The following is an 18,901-nucleotide window of genomic DNA, read 5'->3' on the forward strand; positions in this document are numbered from 1 at the left end:
CTAGCCTTTGCCTGACCCTTTTTTCCCTTGGCGTGACTCAGTGCTTCTCTGGCAGCTGTGCAAATGCAGAGTCACTCTGTGGCTGAGCAAAGAAAAAAGCTCCAGGAGGTCTCAGTTGCACAATGTGAACATCAGTAAAGCACATGGCCTTTATCCACTGAGATCCTGGATCAGGCACTCCGAACATGTCAATCAATCACAGGTGTTGTATATGTTCTTACTAAATACCCAAATTAACCATGACTGTTGACTACGCACGCTTGACAGCCTGCCTTCCCCCTTGCCTTGTGGCTGAGAAGGCTGTGGGTCACAGATAAAACCTCATAGTAGGAGAGGCAAACCCCTTCACACAGCAGGGTTTGGGGTTTCATCTTGGACAGGATGCTGTAATATAGTGGTCTGCGTGCAGCTGAGTGCTTTGTGGACCTGCTCCCAAATCCCCTGGGTGTTCCTGGTCTCAGCTCACAGACGGTACACCACAGAGCTGATGATACCTGATGATGGTGTGGATGTTACCCTGTTCAGCACATCTCTGCTAGGGTCATTCAAGCAGTTCTTCACAGCACTGTGGTGCAGAAGTGAGGTCTGATGCTGAACACGCAGGTAAGTCACGGAAGAGAAGAAGGGTCTTTTAGGTTGCTCTGCTGAACCTAGCAGACATCTTACAGTATGTCCATTTTAGCTGGTATTAAAGCCTAATAGGAGCATGTCTCTTGGGTGAAAGAGTTAGAACCAAAGACCGGCTGTCCATATAGTACATGCTTTGAGGATTTCACTTCTGCATAGTTCTACTCCAACCCCATGGACTCCATGCCATTTGCAGCTGCTGTATGTATTCAGATTTGATTTAATCCCAGAGGAATCCAGTGGACACACTCTGGGCCTGCTGGCCTTCAAGCTACAACAGAGCTCCATGGTTTTTGGTGCCAGTTATGGCTTTCTCAGACTGCTGCTGATAGCTGTCATTAACTAAAAGCTGATTTTGTTATTTGGTATCTTTTCAGTCATCTTAGAGGACAGGTTCCTCTTCTAACAGCAACAGCTGCTGAAAGACCTGCACTTCCACTCCAGATGTGGAGTTCTGCATTGCTGTAGGTATAATGTGGAAATCCATCTGTAGCAACTATATGCAAGATGTATTTAAAGAGATTGTTGCATATTCTTGAATATCATCTACCCTGTGTTTGTGTGAAATACTATGAGCAGGAAGAGTGCTGCAAACCCCATTTTTAAAGAGCGCAATATCTAGGAAATACTGTCTGCTAAGTTTTACAGAGTTACATAATAAAATATGTAATTGTCTACCTATCTTATTGGTGTAATACTTACAGAAAAGTATTTGTTTTCCTCTTTTACAGAAAGCAAGATGATTCTTAAAGAAAATGTCTCAGAATATCAACCAAAATTAATAAAGAAAATCATGCTCACTTTGTTCTGGATTCTAGCATTGTTTGTCAGTGGGGCAGAAGTTAGAGAGATTAATTTGCCAGGTAAGAGTCTGCTTTGGTGAGATTTAGTGTTCGTGGTGCTTTCTGACAGCTGAGAAAAGTGAATCTGCATTTTGCCATGCCTTCATGAGATTTTCATACACCTGTTCATGCTCGTTTCAGGCAAACAGCTAGCATTTCTGCAAGCTTTTTAAGTATCAGTAATACAGTTTACCCTAAGTATGATTCAAAATTCAGTTCCCCAATGAAAAGAAAAGAGTAAATGTAAAGGAGAATTTCTGAGAATTGAATGGAGCAAATGAATTGCTTCTGTGACTTCTTGAAGTCTCCAGCAGCTGGCCCAGGCCTGTTGGGAGGGAGAAGGAAGAGAAAGGCAGGGTGAGACTGTTGTATCAAAGTCCTCCACCCACACGATCGATCTGGAGGAGCTTGATCCAATTCAGTTTGCAGAGAGAAACTGAAACTGTGAAGATCCTCCCAGGTGGGCAGGCGAGGAACTGAAGAATTTGTGCCCTCCCTTCTGCTGAAGTGAAATCCTGCCATACTTTCACGGGTTACCACATCCTGACTGGCAGGAGGGGTTACAGAGCAAGGCTGGTCAGCCTTTAGAGAATTTGGGGTTAGAATGGATGACCAAGGCTTTCAGAATCCAAAAATTTGTCTAATTTTAGTGACAGTAACTGAAACATAAGAGCGGAAAGATTTGAAAGCAGTGAGATGATAATGCTTGTCAATCTTAGCCTAAATAGGGGCTGTGGCAGGCAGGCTCCGCTTCTTCAGGTTCATGTGGATCCCTTCTCCATTATTATGGGGAGAGCTAGAAGAGCTACATCTGCTCTTCTACAGGGTTGAGGTTTGACAGGTTAGCACCCATGTGAAAATCTTCAGTTCACTAAAAATCTTTAGCTATTTTCACATTAGGCTTTTGAAAAAGGCCTAATAAACCTTCCAATAAACTTTTGAGAACATTGGCAGATTCCACATTTAAGGAAATCTATTCTCTATTAGCCTAGCATCCAGTCACATAAAAAATTATTTAACACAAAGAAAGGTAAAGTTGTATTTTTGTAGTATTCCTAATTTTAATTTTTTTTTAACATGTTGACTGTGTGCTCTTTCAGGTGGTACTGATATCTTATTGTCCTGCTTTTCAGGATGTTCCCACGTTGAACCTCAAATATGGTATCGTGCAATTAGTGATGAGGAGTTTGTTTTACAATGCACTTTACCAGATAGAGATGCTAACCACTCTTATAACAACTCACTTCTAAAACAACATAAGGTGAAATGGTTCTGGCATCAGAAAGGTAGAGAGTCACTGAAGGCTATCAAGGAAAGCTCTAATCCTGCTCTCCAAGGGGATGCACTTTGGTTTAAACCAGTAAGGGACAACGCTTCTGGAGTGTACATCTGTATGATATGGTATGTAACAGAGCAAAAGGCTTATATTTCTAGATGAGAACTAATTTGTTTTTGTGTACTAAATATTTAACTTTTTTTTTCTGCATCACTCAGGGAAAAAATGCCATGTCTCAAAATTGTTTTGGAGGTTCAAACAAAGGTGGCGGCAAAATGTTCAGGTTATGACACAAATATGCTATCTCTTACTGCTGGCAAAAGCAATTCAATAACTTGTCCTGGGACAAAATGCTACAGCCATACAAAAGAGCCAGATGTAAAATGGTACAAGGTAAGAGTCATTCGAGCTCAGTGGAGGTATAGATTTAGGTCTAGTTAATGCTCATGTGCCATAGGTTCTTGAACTCTTCTTTGGCAGACAATGCAGCCTGAGAAATTCAACCCAAAAGTAGAATCTTGACTTGCTATATATCAAGTCTGTAAGTTTTGAAGAGTTTTGAAGAACTTTGCCACATCCAAAATAACATTCCATGAAATAGAAGCCTAGAAATGCTTTCTCTTCAGCTAACAAACTGAAGTAATTGAGAATCAAAATAAGTTTTTTACTAAACTGACATATGATTGAAATTTTAAATTTTAAGTTTTGTTTTGACATTTTAAATTCTGAAAATATCAAATGTACCAAGGAAAAAGTGGCTTTGTTAGAAACAAAATTCTTTTAAGATTAAAGTTTCAAATTGTTCTTTCCAATCCCCTTATTTTTAATGCAACACTATTCCACTGAAACATTATTGACTTACTCTTTTTCAAATGACCACTAAAATACTTGCAAGGTAAAATTTATTGTTACTGTGTTTGTAAGGATTGCAATATACCATCTAAATCTGTTTAAATGAGCAAATGAAAATGACTGCAATTTCAATTGTGCATTTTACTACCTGGTATTATTTACATTATTTATTCTATCAAGTCGAATTGTGATCTAGTCAAAGTTACTCTTCATTTACTTTCAAACTTTAAATGAGCTGTATCTTTACCTACATCTTGATCTGAAGCCCACTGAATTTAAGGATATTCTTTCCATTTTGTGTTAGTGGATTTTTTTCAGGAATTTAAGGAAAACACTCAGTGGTCTTAGAGAATATCAGTACACTAAGCTGAAAAATAGGAGTGCTTTTCAAAGAATAGTCAGCTTTCATCCTTTTCAAAGTAATGGCAGTGTTGTCAATCTCAGACAATCCAAACCCATGATTTACTTCTCATAAAAGAACATAAAAATGTTTTCAAAATATTTTGTTTACAAAATAAAAAATACCCAGTCCATCAAAAAAGTGTTCCTTTTTGTTGCTCTTTAGTTATAGGAGTTTAATTTACATTAGGCTCATGATTTCACATTTCTCTCAACAACCACAAATTTTAAGTAATTTTTTTAAAAGACAACAGTATTCACATATCATAGACCACATTTAATATCATTGACAAATGTTCTCAGACTAATAAATCTTTTTTTTGGCCTTCAGTGGAAAGAGTTTGGCTTAGCCCTACTGCCATGGTAATCCAATCCAAATATCTTAAAATATAATTTAATAACAGCAACAAAAACAAAAAAAGGACTTATAATTCCTTGATATTCTTTTCTTTTCCTTAGAATGGTCATCAGATAAAACATAGGAAGAGCAGACCAAGCCTAAAGCTTAAGCATAATGAAATCTACTTGAATCCAACCTATGCCACAGATGCTGGAATATATGTGTGTGATTACACTCTATATGACAACACTACCAAGTGGACAATGAGAACAGTAGTAACAGTAGAAGTCATTGGTGAGTAATATAGTAACTCAGAATAAAATACCTCAAGTAAAGTATATTTTCTCTATTCTTTCCTACCCTATTTATGTCTTTTGTTCAGGCTCTTGTTCTGAAAAACACATAAATTGAATTAGCCACATGGTCTCTTCCAAGTATTCTGAGGACATTTTGGGACATTGACTAGAACCTTCAATGTTCAGTAATAACATGTAGCATACAATGCAATCATTTTCAAGATCTAATTCTGCCTTGGATTTATTGTAGTTCCTAACAGTGGGGATCAAATCTACAAAAGGATTTAGATCTCTTGATCTGGGAGTAGAATTCATAAACTCCAACTGGTGCCAATGTTCTCCATGTACTGTATCGGGTGTGTAAGGAAGATATTCGCATACTAGGAGGGAAGAGTGCTAATCCTGCATGGGAAATGTGGACAAAAGCAGTGTATCTTTGTCTCTGAAGTAGAGGCGCATGTGAAAGTAGAAGTTAGATAACAAAATCATTCCTTGTGGCATGGATGAGACCTTCATTTTTTTCACTTGACAATGATGAGGAAGGTGATGTTGGTGGGACCGCTGCCCATCTTCCACATAACTTTTTAACAGCAGAGGAAACAGGAGACCTGTGAGCAATCTAACTGAAAAACAAGCCGTTTGTTGTTGCTTGTGCTGTTTGGGAGAAAGCATCACTGCCTGCATGACCTGTTCTTTTAGGCTTTGTATCGATTACTAAATAAAACTGGCCTGAACTCTATGGCACAGTGATATGGCATGGCCTTATATTCTCCTTCAAATTATGGTGACCTTTTCCATAATATTTACTGTCCTCTGCGAAACCCAGATATTGCCTGGCAGAGTGCTGTTGGACAATGTCAACACTGTGCAAGGGAGCATGCTAGCAACTCAGGATCACAAACAAGGGAGACTCTGTTTAGTTTGCTAGGAGAGAGATGTGGTTATGCTTTTCTTCAGATATCTGTGATTGAGTTCTGTAAGACAGTCTCATCAGACACTCCTGTCACTCCAGTCAATCACAGGTCCCAGAGGAAACCATAGCTACACCTATTCTATATCCTGAGCTGGGTGGACCCAGTACAGGTGTTTCTGTATGACAATAGCACAGGACCTGTTCTCAGCATGCTGGTGGAAAGTGGGCCACTCTGTGGAAGGGAGAACAAGATTCAGGGAGCAAAAGAAAGGTGTCAGGTGAGGTAACCTGGTTCTGTGGTTTAGTGAGGACACCACTCTGCTGAAATTCCATGGTCTAGTGAGGAAAGCACCCCTCTGAAATAGCTGGTCCCTTTTTTGCAGATGTTTGATGCATTTAGTACTAAGAAGTCATGGGAAAAAAATATACACCCCATCAGGACAGGGCCTGGAAACCATGTCTGGAAAACAACTTTTGAGACCTCTATATGCTGGGTTACAACATCTGGTGCTCTTCCACTGTTCTCTCTGGCTATATTCCCACAATATTTTCCAAGAAGGGATGGACTAGCTCTTGCATTTATTCTCATCTGGCTGAACCTGTGCTAACGCACTGAGCTTCTCAATTCTTTTCCCTCACTACACAGCACAGTCAGAAAAACACTTGAAAGGTGCCATGTACACATACACCTCCCCGATCTTGCATACATTTCTCTGCTGTGGCTTGGTTTTAAGAAAAAAGTGTTGTGTGGCACCATTTCCTGCACAATGGGACTTTCCTAGAATATCAGAGCTGTGGTTTTTAGCCTCTTCGGGCTGTTTTCCCGGAGCCTGGGTAGTTGATAAGTAGATTGTATGAACTGTGGGTGTCATTATCTGTGTCCTTTGGCAGCCCTTATTTTGAAAAAAAGCACGGTTATTGTAATGCAAGTATCTGTGCTGTGTATTTAAAGTGAGTGAGGTGTGTGTGCTGTATGTACACTTACTGGGCATAGAATGGGGCTTGGCAGGCAGCTGGTATGAGGTTTGCATCCTTTGGGGAGTTTTGCAAGGCAGGGACTTAATTTCTGAATCTTAAATAACCTTAAGTGCAGGATAGATGCTGAGCTCCTCAGCTGATATAAGATGGCAATCATAGAATCATAGAATGGTTTGGGTTGGAAGGGACCTCAAAGATCGTCTAGTTCCAACCCCCCTGCCATGGCCAGGGACACCCTCCACTAGACCAGGTTGCCCAAAGCCCCATCCAACCTGGCCTTGAACACTTCCAGGGAGGGGACATCCACAGCTTCTCTGGGCAACCTGTTCCAGTGCCTCACCACCCTCACAGTGAAGAATTTATTCCTGACACCTAATCTAAATCGACCCTCTTTCAGCTTAAAGCCATTACCCCTTGTCCTGTCACTACACTCCCTGATAAACAGTCCCTCTCCAGCTTTCCTGTAGGCCCCTTCAGGTACTGGAAAGCCGCAATTAGATCTCCCCGGAGCCTTCTCTTCTCCAGGCTGAACAACCCCAACTCTCTCAGCCTGTCCTCATAGGAGAAGTGCTCCAGCCCTCTGATCAGCTTCGTGGCCCTCCTCTGGACTCGCTCCAACAGCTCGATGTCTCTCCTGTACTGGGGCCCCCAGAGCTGGACGCAGTACTCCAGGTGGGCTCTCACTAGAGTGGAGTAGAGGGCCAGAATCAATACCTCAGAATAACTGAGGCAGCAGATGTTTAAGTAGCTACATAAGTTTTGTGGTCAAAACTCCCTTATTTGTGCCCTCTCAGACACCTCAACAACGGTAGATCATCCTCTTGGATTTAGGTGTCTAAATTCCTCCTAACATTTGAAAATGTAAGATATTTTCTCTGGTCTTTTGCACTGATGATAGCATTATAGTATTAACAGTATTCCTGTTAATTACAGCAAAAACCACTATCCATCCACCAAACTTCTTGTATCCCAATGGTGTGGTGATCCTCGAAGCAGAGCTCGGTAAGTTTCAATTCCTCACCTGAAAGTAAAAAAAAAACCGTTTAAATCAGGTATTGATAGATAATGATAGATCTTGATAAAGCAAAACAGCTTTGCTTTCTAGGAGTATGAGAATTTTAGAGCAAATGTAATTTTTTCCTTGATATGTATCTTTGTCGCTATTAAAAGAAGCATCATGTGTTATACAGATCCCAGGCTATTTAAGAGAAAAATATACTGGTGACCTCCATGCATGGTTTTCCTGTGCTAATTTGTTCCAGGAAAGCCACTTGAATTGGAATGTCGTGTACAGTTTGGGTTTGAAAGAGTTTCTCTGATGAGGGTAACCTGGAAAAGAAACAACAAAGAAAATATAAATGAGAAATTGAGTCAGGAAACAAGGTAAGAAAAAAAACAGTAGTCTGATTACTACTACAGTCAGTAACTGTAAAAATCCTTCTACAACAGCTTTACTGAGTACATTTTACTGAAAGAAACTCGGAGGGCTCTGTTCTTCAACATATCTATGTGTATGTCCATGAGCATGTGACAGGTACATGCACTTCACATACAGAAGCACATATTGATGGCCATAAAGTCAAAACCTCAAAGTTTCTGTGCAATCTGACAGCTTCAACATGAATGGTGCTTGGCTGCCTGTGCCTGCATCAGCTGTTTTCAAGCTGTTCCCTCTGTTGTGCCCTGCTAACAACTCACGTAATCTCTCTTTGGAAGCTGTCTCTGAGTGGGCAATAAACCAGATCAGTAAAACATTACTGTGGGCATTGAAAGGAGTTTGGGTGCCTCAGATGTTAGGTGTGTTTATTGAGTCAGTCTGACGACTTGCAGCACTGAATTTCAGGACACTGAATTTTGGGATTCTTCCCTGGCAAGAATTAACCAGACCCTGCAGAAAAGCAATGTGTGGAGGAAAGGTTTTCTGTGACTTGGGGACAATCCAGATAGTCACTGTGCTTCCCTTTCCTTCCTGTACTTGCCTGTCTTATTCACTGATGCAGTGTCCAACTTGGGCAAGAAACATAGTGGAGGCAACACAGGCAAGTGTGTCTGTCACTACACAGCCCTGAGTCATCTTTATGGGAAAACTTTTCTGTACACTGGGGGAAGAAAAAGCCCATAACCGTTAGAATCAAGTTCTTAATAGGAGTCATATGGGGAAAAATAACAAATGATGATATCACACACACACACACACACTCACTCATGAGATAGATTGGAAATTGGATTTTCCTAACTTTTGAATGTTTAGCTTTGTAATGTTCTTCTTACCAAGTTTTTAGCTTTTTGTGTGCATACAATTTCTGTTTGTTTATTTTTTAAAAACCCAAATGAATAAAACTTTCCCAACAGACTTTCAGTACAGGTTGAATCCTTGCCCATGTTCATGCCTATGTATCTTGAGTTAGAGACACAGGGCCATGGTAGGCTGTCATTTTGCAGTGGCATGATGTGAGGCACCTTCAGGACCACCCAGACACACCAGTAGTTGTGGCTTTCAAAGAGAAGTGGTGAGATTCAGAAACCCTGACTATTCTCGAGTGGTTGAGACACAGATCTGTTCCCTATAACCCTTGCTTAGCCCCAGATGGATTCCTGTTACCTTTTCATTTCCTATACTTCTGTGCTTTATATTTGTCTTATTCTGTTTGCCCATCTTGTCCTTGGGCTTTTTACCCCTGTGCAAGAGGCTCTGCTGCTCAGTCTTTTTGCCCAGCTAGTCCTCTCTTAGGGCTCCATTTTGAAGTTTCATTTCTCTGCCTTTGCCCTGGGGGAATTTTTTACATCTTAGAAAAACACAAATAATCTTATAGAAGTCAAAGTGGGCTATACATATAAAACTAGGCAAGTGCTTAAGTATTTTGTTCAGTTGATGAATTAAGAATAAACTTTTCAGTCTGCAGACCTTTGAGGTTAGTATTTTCTTACAATGTAAAAACCAAAAGGAAGTTCAAACCAGAATATTACATCATTGTTAAAAGTTTAAGCTGAATGTTAAAAAGTTGCAAGCTCCTCTTTCTTTGTATTTAAGACATTTGGGGATTATGCGAATGAACAGCAAAGGTATTATGCAAAAACATATTATTTTTCTCTTTAGCGTTTATCCAAAAAGTTTAAAGGGGCACACACTCCTTCATGTTGCGAAACTGAAAGAAGTTACTGAAAGGGACCTCCGAAGCAACTTCACGTGCTTTGCTGAGAATTCAGTGGGGAATGCCACCGCTGTGATCCAGCTGAAAAGAAAGCAGAGAGGTAAAACTGCCGATGGATGATTATTTGCCCTTGAAGACACATTTTGATTTACTGACTGCTACAAATTCATTCCCCATTGACTCTGGCTTTTTTGCCAGCTGCAGAAGTTTCTTGAAGCAGGATGGGAAAAGTTTGATTTGTCAGATGTCTAGAAAGGCACGTTATTCTGAGGACTACTCAGAAGGATGGGGGTATCTGGGGACTTACTGCAGGCAAGTGGGTCAAGTGGGAGCCGGAGAGTAACTGGGAGGAAGAAGAGGAGAATAGTATCCCTGAACATTAATAGGCAATCTAGTAAACTGAAGCAGAGCGGCTGCTGAAAGCAATAGTATTCCTTGATTTTCATAGGACATTTCTGTTTGTTTCCCCAATCCTTAGCATGCATGTTTCTGAGAAGTTACCATAGCTGATATGAATGTGGCAGCCTTTCAAGCAAAGGCCAAAACCAGAATCAATGTGGAAATTAAACCATTGAACCATAGTTCACAGTGGAGGTTCCTCACTGGCATGGCCCAGGAAGTCTCCAGCAGGGCAGTGCGTGCAGCCATGTGTGTTCTGATGTGACTTTTCCATCTCAAGCAATGATGACTTTCAGCCCTGCTGAGTGTACCCACAGACCACTTTCTCTGTGCCTTCTGTCACAGATTGGCTTTTCATACTATCAAAGAGATACCATTTGAAAAAGGTCCCTGATGGTAGACTGAACCTCTATGTTAAGGTTTGCAGTTAAATGAATTCCTGACTTCTCTAAAGTTTGCCAGCGGGGCAAGAATGAAGATTGTGAGATGTTTTGCCCCCATTTATGGACTGAGTTTTTCATCTAAGTGTCAACATTATTTTGGAAAGCCTGACTTATGATAGACCCTTTTCTTTCTACAGCGTTTCGCTTATATGTACTATGCAGTGCCATTTCTACTCTATTTGCATTACTTTTGTGCACTGCCTTTATTTACCAGCACTGGATTGAAATAGTGCTGATGTACCGAAGTTATCTGGTCCACAACGAAACTACAGGAGGTAAGAAACATTGTATAATATTAATTTTCTCCAGTTTTTCTACTGTCTTTTGCCATATGGATTAATCTGGTGTGAATTAACCATTTAATTAAATTATCTTAATGACCCCGTTCTCTTTGAGCTGATAGAAAGGCTGTTAAAGCTAGCAAGATGTTCAGTGGATTCAGACGGAAAAAAAGCCCGGCAGTGTGGAGGAAATATCTGACACCAACTGAAATGTCACAGTTAGCTTTTTATAAGGTCCCTAAATTACCCATGGAAGATTAGAGTAGAAAGTTGAATTTTGGCAGTCCCTTTGCAGGGAATAATAGAGCATGTCCAACATTTTAACCTCATTCTCCCAAAGTGCTCAACAGAACCTGTGGACAAGAATCAAATGTCCTTGCAGAACTAAATGTCCCTGCAGGACTCTAGAGTCTATTGTATTTTTCACTTGAATCCAACTAATTTCTCAGAAGAATAAACAAAGGAGAGAAAGAAGACGATATAAGGCACCAACAAAGAAGTGTACGTTTGGGAAATATTCACATTTCCTTTCTAAAAATTATGTTGACCATCTTGACATTTACACCAGACCGATCAGCTTCCAATATTTCAAATCTCCATAGAAGCATTGCCATTTAGCATCTCAGCTAAAATGGGCCTTCAACACAGTAGGCAGTGTAAAAATGTATCAGAAATGACAATGCCTACTTCAAAGAATTTAACATTTTATTTTCTTACATGGATTGAAAGAAATCTGATGGTATGTGCCCAAGAAAATTTTTCTAAAAGTTCTTCAATCTTGATGCAGCTTGAGATATAGGTGTCTGAGTCTGCTTTTGTGTTTGCATGTGTTTATGTTGATTATATGTGAGTGTGTAATAACTGTATCTAGATATCTATAAATATATACGCAATGAAACAATTAACTGTCCTTTGGAAAATATTTTTGTGAGCCCTAAGGCAGCTAGCAAAAGTGATTTGGGAAATCACTCAAAATTTCCCCTCTATTTGGTAACAAACTGATTTAAGAACCTCTGGAAAGTCCCCTTAGAGCTCACCCTCTATGTCAGTAGGACAGAGACAGACCTGCCAAGACTTGTGCATTGAAGACACTGTCAGGTTCCACCGTGGCAGCCTTCGTCCTGCTCCCTGACTCTCGTGTACCGCATGCACACAGCACCATTTGCAGCCCGGGGGCATGGGCTCTGCAGACCAGCTGTGCCTACCCAGATATTTTTTGGTCATAAAATGTGTTCTCACCTGCAGGATTATGTCCTTCTCACTTCATGTGGATACATATCAAGTCACCTGAGGTCTGGAAAGGCTTTCTCATAGAGCAGCAAAGCAGCAGTTATGACTTAACTTTGCCATTTCTTCCTTTCCATCATTTCCTCTCTTCCACCCCTCTTAGTGCAGAATCAGAGAATTGCAGAATCCCACAAGGTTGGAAGGGACCCCCAGGAGTTGTCTGATCCCACACCCTGCTCAAAGCAGAGCCATCCTAGGCCAGGTTGCTCAGGACCTTGTAGATGGAGAATCCACAAACTCTCTGGACAACGCGTTCCAGTGTTTGACCACTCTCACAGTGCATACTTTTTCACTAACATCTAATGAGAATTTCCCTTTTTGCATCTTGTGTCTGTTACTTTTTCTCCTATCACTGTGCACCTCAGAGAAGAATCTGTCTCCATCATCTCTGTACCCTCCCATTTGGTAGTTGAAGACAGCATTAAGGTCACCTTTTTTCTCATGCCTCTCTAACCCCCCTTAGCCAATTCAGATATACCTCTTAAAAATCTTTCTTTCTTCCACAAGGAGAAAGAAACAATGCAGAATCTGTCATACTAACATTTATCGATCACATAGGCAGTCAGTTTGCTTAACTCAAGTATTCTTCATTTCCTACCCTTCGGGCATCTTTAATATTTGTGCCAAAAGTTCCTCAGGTTGTAACTGTCTTTCTGTACAATTATAGGGGAAAAAAATCCTAGTGATGCTTACTGTATATGTGGTTTTAACTTGCTATTGTAATAATAATATTATAAAGGAAAATGGTGATGTATTTACTAATGGTTGTTGTCTAATATGATTGTAGTGACCTCTGTGGGTGAAATGAGGAATATTTGGCTTGTAGTGCCATTTATTGTCATTTAAAAACTGTTTTCAAAGGAGCTTCAATTCAGCATGTAGTTGAAGTTCAGCTAAACCCATCTCGTACTTGCTGCCCCACCTTCAAGTCCACACTAGTCCTGCGTGCCTGCTGTTGGTGATTCACTCTTGTGGGCTTAAATTAGCTCATCTTGACAGAAAAATAACTCAATAGAAGACTGTGAGTAGCTAGCAAAGTGAATCAGCTTCCTCTGTTACCACAAGAGCTTCAGCACCAGTAGAAGGAAGTGGTGGAAGTGTGTGGCCAGGAGCAGAGGGGAGGAGCAGACATGTAATGTGTGTTTTCTAATCATATTCTTGGCCTCTAAACCTAATCTGCACACCTATGTTTTGTTTTGATAACATACTTTCTGCTACGTGCTGGTTCTGAATGTAGCTGTTCAACCCCAGCTCATGCATGTCATTAGTTTTCCTTTGCTCTCTGGAATCCATATGGGCTCTTCTAGATCCTGTGGGAGCCTGATGGATCTATCTCGGGTTTGTGATCCTAATCTTACATCTAGGGACAGAAATCAGGAGATTAACACTGAGGCACGGGGTGATACCCAACACCATTACTTAGGTGTCTGTGCTGGAGGTAGATGTCTCAGTTCCCATGCAGTGAAGATGTAGTCAATATGGTGAAATCTATAGAGCTTCCCAGCTCACCCTGCAACAGCACCCTGCTGTAGGACAGCTGAATTTCTTTCTGGTTTCTATTAACTGTATTGACATAAGATACAACTCAGCTGATTGAACACAGGTGTCTGATGTGATTTGTACTGCCTGAGGATGTCCTGCCATTCCAAAAGATTTAAGTCTCCAATAGTTCCCATGTCAAATTTGGTAGTCCCATCAACCTTAAGATGCCTTAAATGGCATCAAGCAACTACATATGGTAAACCAGACTAAGTCCACTGTGCCTTTTGCTTCCACCAGCAATTCCTTCCTCCTCCCTCAAGTGTAGTTCAGATTTTATCTAGCAAATAGATAAGATTTGCTTGTAGTTAAGAATGGGCCTAACTCAGGTCATTGGTGTTTCAAAGCTGATTGATAAAAGTTCTTTATATATTTTTCGTCCGCACCTCACAAACATTTTGTTCTAATGACACTGAAACAAATTTCAGAAACTGGTCAGTACTCAGCCTCTGAGTTGATATTTGGATCAGACTTGGGCTTTGCCACTTGCACCAGTCTCTCTGAATACAAACATAACAGCGTATGAAAATAGTACATCTTTTGAAGCAACTGGTATCTAAGAGCATTGTTCCTTTAAAATTCACTATATCTTCAAAGTAGGTTGTGCGTCGATTAGTATTTTTGGAATCAGCATTGGGGAAATGAGAGAAAAGATTGGGAATCATTCCCTGCAACATGGATTTTACCTGGAAGGGGCCAGATCATCTACTAGTGAAAACTGGACCATGTTTGTGAAAATGCAGACACATGCCTGATTTAAACTCCCTTGCACCATCTGTAGCTTCCTCCTTTGCTTTGGTAGTGTATGCCTACAAAATTTGCAAGACAGTGAGGAGCAAGGGTTGGCTTTGGGTAACTGGATGGCTGTACTTCATGAACAGGTGATAATTTTAGGCTTATGTTGTGCCTACTTAAATAGATATAAATGAAAACTGAACGTTAAGAAAGAAACTGAATGCTTCAGACAGCCTTGTTAATGTATACAGTGTTACTTATTTATTTCTTTCAGATGGCAAAGAATTTGATGCATTTGTGTCCTATGCAAAACTAGACTCTTCTGAAAGTGACTCTACTTTAATTAGTGAGGAAAAATTTGCCCTGGAGCTTCTTCCAGACATGCTGGAGAAGAAATATGGATACAAGTTATGCATTCTTGAAAGAGATATTCTTCCAGGAGGAGGTAAGGTCCCTGTGGATGGTAGAAAATTTTCAGTTCTTTCTAAAATTATTTTTCACTTTCCTAAAAACCTTATGCACCAGATTAGCAAATGATGTATTTTGATATTGGAGTTTCTGCTCAAATCTCATTGTGTTTTGAACTTTATATCTGTCCCCTGCACCTGAAGCATACGTATGTTTGAGTGTGGTTGCTACTAGGCTGAGACAAAGCTTCTTGTCTAAGAATTTCTTTGCAAGCAGACTCCATTCCCTGAAAAGAAGGCCCCAAATATTTCGGTAGTCACTTTCTGAGCAACTTTAGTCAGTGCTACCTGCAGTAATTAGAAAGTCCTCAGTACTTGTCCCTGAGAGAGACAAAGACAAGTCCAAGTGTCCCTTGAGACCCTGCTTGAGTAGCAACAAAGTGTGTTGAAGTCTCAGCTGTGCCCTCCACCTCTTGAGCAGCAAGTTGTGTTCTCCAGGCTGCGTAGGAATGGCCGCAGTATCCTCTGATAGCAAACACATTTCTAGGGGCTATGCGATTGCTCAGCCCCCTATTTTTGGTTTTCCTTATTTCTGAGTTTTAACTGTTGATAAATGAACTAATAAGATGAAAAGAAGTCCATTATAGAATGCAGTAACGGTCACCATTTCTTCTCCAGCATACACAGATGAAGTTGTTACAGCTATTAAACAAAGCAGACGAGCAATAATTATTTTGAGCCCAGCCTACATCAGTGGACCAAGCATCTTTGAACTGCAGGCAGCAGTGAACTGTGCATTGGAAGACAAAAAGATGAAACTGGTACTAATAAAGTTCCAGGCTTTTCAAGAGCCAGAGACTTTGCCTCCAGTTGTGAAGAAAGCTCTTCGGATTTTACCAGTCGTTACCTGGAAGTCTTCTATATCTGCTGCTCCAAACAAGAAGTTCTGGAAATATATGCATTACCACATGCCAGTAAAAACTACTAAGATGTTGGGAAATCGCAGCCTAAAGGGCTTTTTCCAAAGATTATTCAACCTGGTGTATCAATAGGATATCACAGAGGGATGACAGCAAGCTCAGGAATGGTGACATGTTTGTAAAAAAGTCAGCAATAGCTCACTCCAAAAAAGTGAGAAGGACTGCAGTGTGACAGTGCTGCAGCTCCAAAGTAAAAACTAAGTGGCACTGCACACAACTGTGAATGTGAGCTATCTTTCATAAATTATTATTTTATTATTATTATTTTTATTATATTTGTTATATTCATTTGCTGTGATGTTGAGATATACATGTGAATGTTTTGTTCTTTGCACTGTATTTCTTCTGGAATGTTTTTATACTTATTTTCTATAAAAAAATTTTAAAAAGGAACTCCAGAGGAAGCTTGCAGTTTAGTTTTCCTGTGCAGTCCAGTGGGACAAATCCAAACTCTTTAAACGAGTTACCTCCTCCTGCAGGAGCACCAAGGAAGTACTATGGGAGACAGCTACAACTGGGTATGCTGAAGGGGTCAAGAAAAGAATGAGCACTGTGTCAGGGCTGATCCCAGACGTCTCCATCCTTCCCGCAATGGGAGAAAGCATTCCTACCAGTTGTGAAACATTTCACACTCGGAGACATCTGCAAATTGGTGATCCTGTCTGGTGCTGGTCACTCATGGGTCCTACTGAACCCGTTGGTATTATGGATGTGTTGCAGTTGTAAATCAAAGTCCTGGTTGTCACAGCTAGTAGATTTCCAGGGACTCTGAAGTCTCTCCCTCGCAGTCCTCTGGCTGCTAACTCTCCAGGGTTCGTATCACTTATTCTCAAGGCATCTTGCAGTCTGTGTGTGTATGGCTGTAGCTAAGTGAAATGCAATGGTTAGTGTTAAGAAAATCTGGTGTTCTGCTGAATTCATTTGGCCTTCAAGTTAACAAATCCTTGTTTTATAATGCTAATTGAATAGCTCATCTGCCAGATTCCTTGTTGGAAAGGAACTTCAGGAAATACTGCTGTTAATAGAACCAGTACACTGAAAAAAGAACAACTCTTTTTTCTACCTAAATTATCTACCTAATTTTGTATTGGGTTCAAAGTCTTCAGTGAGAGGACTGGTGGTGGTGTTGTGGGGCAGAAGCAGAAGATGGTGCCTCAGGTAGAAACAACATCAAATGGCATCACTGGCTGTCCCACAGTAAAATTTGACACTGCGGTTGCACCTGCATTGGGGATTTAATTCAGAACACGATAAGATTTTTGAAGCAAATTTCCCTTTTGTCACCACTTGTTGCCTTTTGCTTTGCACTACAGAGCATCACAGGTGCACACACTGGATCTCTTCCCACAGGAAGTCAAGCAGAAGATATTCTCCACCCATGAAGTGACATTCAGTCTGTGGGACCAGCTGGCCTGAAGGAATGCCCTCCCAAACACATGCAGTGTGGATGTGGGGTCTTCAGCACTAGTTATTTTGGGGTACATCTCTGTTCTCACTAATCTGCACTGTTTTCCATCGCAACCAAATCAGTAGGCAATTTGAATGATTTGTCAGTAAATTAAATTTACTCACTTCTAATGTATGTAATACAAGCTTTAGCAGCTTCTAACCAACACTACCATGTTTGCACACTTTGTTATCCTAACACTAAATACGGTACTTTTTGTGGAGGAGAGAAGAGGCTGACGTTTTAAAAAATGTTCCATGAGGGTGAGTGTCGTGTTGGAGAAGGATTATGTGGTTGTCCGGTAAATACCTTGCTGGCATGAGTAAAACAAACATCAAATACAAGACGACTCAAGATCCAGTTTCAGGTGCGTGATGTGACTCAGACCTTCCTCTTTCTATTGTTATAATGTGCTAAGTTACAGACATGCACTTCAGAGAGAGAACACATTTCTAAATGAGAATGTAATTGGTGTGGTCCTCCACCAGATGTCCCTACTGTAAGCCCTGCAGAGTCCATTTATTTACACACCAAGTAGTTTTGTTACCAAGTGAGACAGGACCAGTGAGCAGTGCCAAGTGTGGTACCTGAGGTGCCAGTTACACTGGGGAGGCAGACGGGGAGTGAGGGCAGGAGAAGAAGGTATGGAGCAGGCTCTCCTGCCCACCCAGGGTGCCACCGTCTCTTCCACCTGATGCTATTTACGCGTGCTGGACTTGTTGCCTGAACAGTCTGCATTGCAGTTTATTGTTTTTGATAGTGGGAAAAAAAATCAGAGTGGCTGGATAAATAGCCAGTTGGAAAAGGCTTTTTATGTCTTAACAGGGTGATGCTGTGGCCGAGATTTATCTGGGTCAGAGGAACCTGCAGAACTGGTATCTTCATACAAACTTCAGATCTGTCTGTAACACAAGGAACAGGACAGGCACATTAGGGCTTTTAAAATGACCTCTAACTGGCAAATGAAGCAGCCCTGAGAAAGAAGCAGCCGTGACTGCGAGCAGCGAGAATCAACAGGAGCAAGCGTTGCCTACCTTCATGCACCCACTATATGCCGTATCTGTCATAAAACAGTCACAGCCCCAGACATGGGCTCTGCTGCGCTTGCACATGCAAAGCTTTTGAAATGGTTGCTGTCCGTGTCAAGTCTGGTATGCTGTTCTGCTGATGAGGATGTGGACGAGCCGAACCTGAGCAGGAGTTTCTCGCTTCGCTATGAACCTGATCATGGGGGTGCTGTTGGCTCTTCACAAGATACGAGGCTACATGTTTTCACAGTGGACTATGACTATGTTCAAATTCCCTATGAAGTTACTCTTTGGATCCTCCTTGCCTCTCTTGCAAAAATAGGTAAGTAGAAAATGGGATCATGGGTCCTCCTACCTCAGCAAGAAGTTAAAAACATACCATGTAACCAAGTATCTTCCATGCATTTTTGTAGCTGGGATTGTTTTTGTAGCTGGGATTGTTTTTGTAGCTTCTGTTCTCAAAAGAACAGGTGTGTTCATTACCATGACAAGGACAAAATTCCACCTCTGAATGCTTCCAGCTTACTTAAGCGAATATATGACCTCCAACTCTCATGTCTCTTGGGTTGTCTGCGCTAATAAGTAGCAATGGAGCTTCCCTAGACAGTGCTGCCCATCCCTTTTTCTAGTCTTTAAACATCATGAGGTATCAGAATTTACAGCCTGCCACAGCTGTAGAA

The 18,901-nt window shown here is 41.0% G+C and overlaps 2 protein-coding genes across 2 annotated transcripts in view; both read left to right on the forward strand.

Annotated features, from left to right (window-relative positions):
* LOC104642887 (interleukin-18 receptor 1) overlaps positions 1-16,644 on the forward strand; it is a 53,300-nt gene extending 36,656 nt beyond the window's left edge. The window contains exons 14-23 of the mRNA XM_075738700.1: positions 1,359-1,490; positions 2,603-2,870; positions 2,964-3,138; positions 4,456-4,630; positions 7,457-7,525; positions 7,786-7,906; positions 9,621-9,775; positions 10,655-10,792; positions 14,634-14,804; positions 15,445-16,644. Of these exons, the coding sequence (XP_075594815.1) occupies positions 1,359-1,490; positions 2,603-2,870; positions 2,964-3,138; positions 4,456-4,630; positions 7,457-7,525; positions 7,786-7,906; positions 9,621-9,775; positions 10,655-10,792; positions 14,634-14,804; positions 15,445-15,818 (1,778 nt within the window). The 3' untranslated portion in view covers positions 15,819-16,644. The remainder of the gene's footprint in view (positions 1-1,358; positions 1,491-2,602; positions 2,871-2,963; positions 3,139-4,455; positions 4,631-7,456; positions 7,526-7,785; positions 7,907-9,620; positions 9,776-10,654; positions 10,793-14,633; positions 14,805-15,444) is intronic.
* A 1,432-nt stretch (positions 16,645-18,076) lies between these two features.
* The window catches only part of SLC9A4 (solute carrier family 9 member A4), a 36,081-nt gene continuing 35,256 nt past the window's right edge, over positions 18,077-18,901 (forward strand). Inside the window, exon 1 of the mRNA XM_075742943.1 lies at positions 18,077-18,543. Coding sequence (XP_075599058.1) covers positions 18,282-18,543 — 262 coding nt within the window. The 5' untranslated portion in view covers positions 18,077-18,281. The remainder of the gene's footprint in view (positions 18,544-18,901) is intronic.

This window comes from Balearica regulorum, chromosome 1, assembly GCF_011004875.1.
Source record: "Balearica regulorum gibbericeps isolate bBalReg1 chromosome 1, bBalReg1.pri, whole genome shotgun sequence".
NCBI lineage: Eukaryota > Metazoa > Chordata > Aves > Gruiformes > Gruidae > Balearica > Balearica regulorum.